A 7,464-nucleotide genomic window follows, 5' to 3' on the forward strand; every position below is an offset into this window, starting at 1 on the left:
AATAATTTGAATGTGGAATATGAATGCATTCATTTGTGGTAGCTAATTTTCAAATTTGAATTTTTGTGGGAAACAATCGATCATCTCAAATTAAATATGCAGTTCTTCATTTCTTCTGTTTTCTTTGTTGGCCTGAATGAACTTTGATTTTTTAAATTATTTTTATGCAAATTCTTGGTTACAGGGGAGCCTTAAACCAGTTGGTGCAAATGCAAGTACCAAATGCAAATCTATTTAATGTATGAAACTGTGAAGTGATGTTTGGGAGAATGTACACATGAGTGTCTATGAAGTCAATATTTGATTGATTTTATGTCATGTAATGCACCAATAACTGTGCATATGTAAATGTAATTTGATTACATGTGTAATTTTAAGCAATTTGCATAGAGTGGTAAATGTAAATATAAAGTTTTTAAATTAATAAATAATCATTATATTTTGTGCAAGTTGATTTGTATTGAAATTGGAAATGTATCAGTAGTTTTTTTTTTTTACCTTTTTGTGGTCAACTACACATTTAGTTGTGAACATGTATTGGTGTTCAATTAAATATTTATTGTTTTTTTTTTAATTATGTATTGACAAAAATATTTGTATTTTTTGGGGGTTCACTATGACAATAACATGGCAGTTATTGGAACTATGTCAGCTATTGGTGTTCTTCCCCTAAATTATTACCTGTAATTTTTACTTGGAACTATAGTCCCCTTCTTCCAAATAATTAAATAAATAAATTACCCTCTTCACATGTCACATCCTCCAACCCTTCCACTTGTCTCCTCTCCTAATCTTGATCTCCTCTTAACCCACCCCACTAAACATGTGCCCACACATAATCTTTGATTAAGTAAAGTCAACCCCTCCCATCACCATCTCAACCATCCATTCAATCTTACCCCCAATCTTATATATCCAACCCTTTACCATTTTTTATATATCTCACCCATTTTCCATTGGAGTGTCATTATGCTACCATATTATTGGGTGACCACACATCCAAGCAATCATGCAATGAGAGGTTTAATATAGCTTGATTTCATTAAATCATATGCTTGTTTGACCTCTTTTAGCCCAATCTTAAATGTTCCATTGTTTTGTGATTTTGGGTTCATTTACTTATTATTTTGATCCCTTTTGAATCACATATCTTTGCACACAATTTTATGCTAAGAATAGCATAGGGAAGGGTACCAGTAGTCGTAATAGCTAACTTCACATACCCTAAGCTCCTAAACCTTACATTGGATTTTGATGATTTTATTCTTTCTGGTTTTCTTCATATGTGACTTAAATGCTTACAACTATTGTTTTGATGAATAGGCCTACTCTTTTAATTAGAAATATTAAAGTACATATTCACAAAAAAAGGCCGGGGGATACAAGATGACCCTGCAAGAGTCACTTGGCCAGCGGCTGGAAACAAAAAAAATGAGAAGTTATTCTATTGTTTTGACTTATGGGTAGTTATGACAAACACAGTGAGATTTGTTATGCGCACAAAGATCAAAAAGTGGTCATTTCGAGTCAATGTAGATACAAATAAAGTTGCACAATTCTTATAATTGGTACAAATAAAATTGCACAATTGTTCTAATTACTAATGTTTTTTTTTAATTATGAGTATATTAGTAGGTGGCTACTTGCCCACTAAATGATTGTTTAATTGACTTTTAATCAATGAAATCCAATAAACAGTTATTGAAACATGATGAATAACTAGACCCCTTCCCCTACATTCTCTTACCAAAAAGATCCTTTCTCACCACTGTTTAGATACCTACAACATATACTTTACCATGAAACCAAATACGATGAACATTTACAAGTGATTAATTTGACCATTATACATCAATGCCTCCTAACATTCTTAAGACCAGTAGTTACTCTGTAAATCATGAGAATCAGAAAGATTCCTTTTTCCGCCGTAAAATAGAAATAATAACAAACTCTGCTAAAAAAATACTGGTTAAAATAGCCAGAGAACCACAATCATAGAATAAGGTAAACTAAACCTGGTACAGATTTTAGGGCAAAGCTGCTGTTACCTTAAAGTTGGTCGTGGTGGAAAGGACTGATTCTGGAGTGTATTTTCCCATTCAATTCATGTATATAAGTAGAACCACATTGACATGGAATTCTACCACAAACTCACTCAACTCTATTATAGAAACCGAGTAGCTTGTCATATTTGGAACTGAGAACCTCCACTTCTGCTGCTGCTCAGCTTCATTGATTGAATTCTGAAATATTTGCAGAACCCACAAAGTATTTTGGTCTTTTCGATTCACAATTTCGGAAGCAATATGCCTCGTGATTCACAAGTTGTCTCCAGTTGGCAGGAATGATTTTGGTCATTTCTTTATATTTAACAATAATGTTGGGCAAAATTTTAGCAAATACTCGAAATCTTTCAAAAACCCAATTGTTTCATACTCGATTGTTTAAATCCTTAATGCGTAATGCTTTCATGGTTAAATTTGCATAGATAAATAATTGAAAAAAATAACAGTTCACATATATTGTGTATTGAAGCCCAGAATTCAAGGTTGTTAAAAAACAGGTTATTCATATTGCTGTATTACAGTGAACCTGTATTCTGAGACCAACAGAATAATTGGAAATTCAATTCAGACAACATAGTAGATACTTGCAAACACTTGTCTATTGTTTCATTAACTTAACATATAAATATAGCGATGCAGGATAGGACTAGGTATCCAATGAAAGGCAGTCAATCCTTGCAACCAAGCACATTATTTAAAAAAAAACACATTTAGAACTTAAAATCATAACATTTTATTGAATTAATAAACATACATCACTCCATATTTTTCGATATGATCAAATAAATGATCTGAAAAATTCACTTATTCAAAATAAGACAAAACTCTAATATTTTTCAAAGAACTGAAAATTACATCTTCTTGCAATGCCAAAGACTCCTTTTCAGACATCAAAACTATGATTCTATAGTCTAGTCTTCTCCCCAAAAAATTTCATAACAATCTCTTTTATATCTGCTGCCCTCTCCCTTTTTACCCAAAATAGGTTGAATCACCTCTCAAAACAAATTAAATATCTGTTCCTGTCCTAGCACCAACCAACCCTGGTAAAAATAAAGTTTTGAAAATAGACACTGCCCCATCTAATGTCCATTTGACATCTCACGTACTGTCAATTCCAAAAGTAGAACCCATTACCAGTGATGCTCTGCATCATAAACTGTGGTTGAAGAAAATTGTAATTTGGTCAACAGTAAAGCCAATCCAAACTGAATGCCTGTTCAACAGCTTCAACAGTGAAGTTACTCGTGGAGTTGGCTTCACATATCAACTGGTGCTCGTTCTTCTTATCGCAAATCACATGTTTTAGAGATGGGAGTTTGCCTAGTGTTTTGGAAACCGGTTTCAATCTACAGCACTCCCTCATGTCCAGCTTCTTCAAACTTGATAGCTCATGAAATCCTTCTGGAAACCGCTCCAAACGCCCGCACAGTGAGATGTCAAGAAATTCTAGTTTTCGGAGACTACGGACAGAAGCTGGCAGTTCTGTCAAATCTGCACATGCACACAATCTTAGCACCTCGAGCATGCCAAGATTCCCCAACTCATCAGGGAACTTTGCAAGCCCGTGGCAGTTTGTCACTGAAATTTTTTTCATGGAATTCGAAAAACATAAACCTTTTGGCAACTTCTCCAAATCACTGCAGTGATCTACATTGATTTCTGAAAGCCTCGGAAAATTGAAAAATTCATCCCTACCTAATTCACTCATGTCACCAAGGCCCTCGCATAAACTCAGAGATAGCTTCTGCAGACTCTCCAGAAAACTGAAGTAGTCATACAGAGGAGACACTGTCAACTTTTCAAGTTGAAGTGTTTTAAGCTGAGAAAGTGCATTAAAAACATCCAGTCGACTGAGTGTGGCTCTTCGTGCACTGTAATTATGGACTATAAGAACCTTCAGTTTCTTCATTGTGTGGACAAAAGTTGGAATACAATATCTGCTTGCAGTGAAATACAAAATTAAAGCTTCTGCCTCAGGGAACCTCATTTGTGCCCATTGTTTTTCATCCATTGTGCCTATATATGCCCAACAATAATCGAAATCAATGCTGCAATTAATTATTCAGAGATCCCTTCAACCAATATTTTAACAGTAACTGAAATCACAAATAATCAATTTTTCGGATCTGGAAGGAAAATCAAAGGCATACATAATATAATCTAAAATTCTAGCCGTAATTGTCACCTGTATGAACGGAAACAATCTGAGCTTTAGATGCCTGAACTGTTTGCCAATTTGACGGAATGCAATCACTCTTTTCAGGCATACACAACCTACTACAATCACTTAATTTGTCCTTTTCCACCAAATACAAGGCCAAATCTCTGATTACGTTATGTTGGGAAAATAACAATCCATTTGCGCACTCCTGAGTGATCCCTGGGCCCCTGGTATCAGATGTTACCAAAATGTGTTTGTAAGAAATATCATAAAGTATGTGGTTTAAAAAGAAAACTTGATTTTCCCAAATGAAGAACTGTGTGGAGTTTCTTTGCAAATTAGTAAATTTAAAGTTAAACTAACAAGTCCTAAAACTATGCCTAAATCATGGGAGAAGTATCAGACTTATATAGGCTCAAGCTGAACTATTCTTTCCAAAATATCTTCTCAAACACTCTTCCATCAAGGGAATTCAATTTTAATCACAACAGACTGCAATGCTCCAAGAAACATAACGAGGATATGAAAAGTAGAAATGTTCCTTACCACGGATCCCTTTTCAACTCCGACAGACTGGGATCCCTCTTCAACTCCAACAGACTGCGAGCTATTAATTCAATTAAAATCACAAAGGCATCCATCCAATCCATTCCGCGTACATACACCCATATGTCGAGCAATACGTCTACACAAAAGGTTCGTCCTTGGGGGAAAACAGCAAGGTCCATGAAGCACTGCTTTACATTCTCTTCCAGAACATCTATAATTGTTGTTTTCAGGCGTTCAAAAAGTTCCTCTTTATGAAATTCACCTATAGTTGCCCCTCTTGAAAGCTTATTCTTAGCCGATTTCCAAACTGGGGGAGGCTCGTCCCGCAAAGAGCTACCAATTACTTGAAGAGCAAGTAGCAAACCATCACACTGTGCCTGTACCTGCACATTAATACAACTAAATTTAGCATTCAGACAGGAATACCATTGAATATAACGCTGGATATAAATAAAGCACAAAAAGAAGCTAGGTTTGGCGAGCAGCAGGCTACCTGTTTGACCAGTTCTTCATAATGTGTAGCTGTAGCTGGAATTGTAGGCTCGCCAAAGGCATGGTAACAGAAAAGTGACATGGCATGGTCCTCTTGCAAGGATTGTAACGGGAAAAGGCGCACGTTGTTCTGTTTACGGATAATGTTTTCATCTCTTGTGGTTACTAAAGTCTTATAGTGTTCGCCTTGAAATAACAATCTTTGAAGGTTGGACCTAGAACAAACATCATCCAATACTACCAGTATTGGTTGACTTATTCCATTTATTTTAACTTGTAATTGATTATGTGCCTGGTCCAAGTTCCCAAAACTAGGTTTTGACCCACCAACAATGTCTTCCCATATGTTCTCTAGCATATCCATGATATTCGGATTTTTCGAAACAGTGATGTAAATCACTCTTTGAAAGTGTTCTGAAAATCACAAGAAAGTTTAGAAAGATTCATTTTTCTCCTTTTAACAGTACCCAATATTTCTGTTCTAGTAAAAGTTACAAAGACAGAGTACCCAAAACCATGGAAACAGAGCAAAGTTAACCTAATACAGAATTCAAAAACAACAATTGCTAGATTTATATAATATGAATGGGCTACAGAAACAAGCTGTTCTTACCTTTGATTTTGTTTAGATGGCAAAGGGCGGTTGCTAGTGTGGACTTTCCCATTCCGCTCAGTCCTGTAATCCCATCAGCACTCACATTGGTGTCCAGCACAAGCTCCTTCAACTCCTCTACCGACCCATCAAAACCCACGAAGTAGTTCGGCATATTCGGGACGCGGTGTCTCCCTTCGTTCTGCTCTACATTGGACCTAGGATTTTCAATTCTGGTGTTTATCTCCATCTTGGCGGCAATATTCTTCACATCCTCGCTCAACTTTGTTAGCTTTCTGGAAATGTCGGGCAATATCATTATACTCAATGTAAAGCTAGGCTGAATGTTTGTCTCAATGAAATCGCAAGATACTTATTCAGTTCCCCAGTCTTCATTGCATACTTGAATTTTTCATGGAGCTTGCGATTGCTGGTTTTCTTGCATTCCTCTACCAGTAGAAGCCCATCAGCATGCTTCCCCCGAAAGACTTCGACATTACTCTGCCATTCCGAAGTCGACTCCAAACCCGACTCGCAGATCTTGTCGACGACCAGCTTCAAGCCATTCAGAGTTGCCTTGAGTTTATTGCAAGCAGAATTGACTCCAATAATGAAAGAAATTCCTTTCTTGGTGGCTTTGAAGCCCTCTGCCAATGCAAATTCAGCGAGAACAGTCATAACGATCTCTCCCATTTTGGAATTGCAATCACTTTCCCCGCGGATAGCAAGAAGACTTCATCATTATAAGCTCATTGTACGAATAAAGTCAATGGAAGCCACTGACGGAATCTTGCGACAACAAGAAACGGTGAAATTAACCCGAAGAGAATAGGAAAGGCCGCCCTGGAAATGGGTTATATGCTAACTTGTAATGTCTAAGCTCCACACGTGCAAAAGTTCTAGAATCACCTAAATTACATGTGTTCAAATTAACCCGAAGAGAATAGGAAAGGCCGCCCTGGAAATGGGTTATATGCTAACTTGTAATGTCTAAGCTCCACACGTGCAAAAGTTCTAGAATCACCTAAATTACATGTGTTTGAAGAACAATGATGAAATTTGAATTTTCTCTAATATCAAAGTTGGTAGGGGAAGCTAATTTTGATTCTAAATGGTAGATAGAATTTGGATGATTTTTTTGGGTTTATAGTTATTGTTTTGACTTTTGGGTAGTAATGATGTATGTTGTGGGATGCATTATGCACACAAGGGTTAAAAGTACTCTTTTCAAAGTGTCACCTGATGCCTATTTAAAGATGTCCTAATAACTGTGCACTAAAAATTGTCAATAATTATGCACAAATGCCCCAGTAATTGTTTACTATTGGTATTAATAAAAAGTGCACAAATGGGCCAATTGTGGTCCAAGAAAGCTAAAAAATGAATGGCTATTGATACATGTCTAATTTATTAATGAGCTTTTAGTTATTTATTTTTTGGTTCTTTTAAAGTTCGCAATTGGGGGGGTTGGGTGTGCAAGGAGTGAACGGTCATTGGAACATGAATGGTGCTCTTCCCCTCGTTGTATAGGGTCCAATCGTTATACACTTACTTGTGCTTATAATATTGGGTCTTGCCACATATTTATATTATATATTGTA

At 36.2% G+C, this 7,464-nt stretch overlaps 2 protein-coding genes across 2 annotated transcripts; both read right to left on the reverse strand.

The window, feature by feature from the left end:
* Nucleotides 1-3,252: 3,252 nt before the first annotated feature.
* LOC131074746 (probable disease resistance protein At4g33300) lies at nt 3,253-4,080 on the reverse strand. Its single transcript, XM_058011422.1, has one exon. It carries the CDS (start codon nt 4,078-4,080, stop codon nt 3,253-3,255), a length of 828 nt encoding a protein of 275 aa, XP_057867405.1.
* On the reverse strand, nt 3,258-5,681 carry LOC131050716 (putative disease resistance protein At5g47280). Its single transcript, XM_059209427.1, has 3 exons — nt 5,273-5,681; nt 4,777-5,162; nt 3,258-4,457 (listed from the first exon to the last, which is right to left on the reverse strand). Exons 1-3 carry the CDS (start codon nt 5,633-5,635, stop codon nt 4,238-4,240), a joined length of 969 nt encoding a protein of 322 aa, XP_059065410.1. The 5' UTR covers nt 5,636-5,681; the 3' UTR covers nt 3,258-4,237.
* Between the last annotated feature and the right edge of the window lie 1,783 nt (nt 5,682-7,464).

The sequence above is a fragment of the Cryptomeria japonica genome, chromosome 7 (assembly GCF_030272615.1).
Source record: "Cryptomeria japonica chromosome 7, Sugi_1.0, whole genome shotgun sequence".
Lineage (NCBI taxonomy): Eukaryota > Viridiplantae > Streptophyta > Pinopsida > Cupressales > Cupressaceae > Cryptomeria > Cryptomeria japonica.

Bases quoted from the DNA above. Each gene is read 5' to 3' on its own strand.
- LOC131074746 (XM_058011422.1), bottom strand. From the start codon at position 4,080: ATGGATGAAAAACAATGGGCACAAATGAGGTTCCCTGAGGCAGAAGCT.
- LOC131050716 (XM_059209427.1), bottom strand. From the start codon at position 5,635: ATGGATATGCTAGAGAACATATGGGAAGACATTGTTGGTGGGTCAAAA. The intron at 5,163-5,272 runs GTAGCCTGCTGC...ATTAATGTGCAG, and splicing joins ATGAAGAACTGGTCAAACAG to GTACAGGCACAGTGTGATGG. The intron at 4,458-4,776 runs GTAAGGAACATT...ATCTGATACCAG, and splicing joins GAGTTGAAAAGGGATCCGTG to GGGCCCAGGGATCACTCAGG.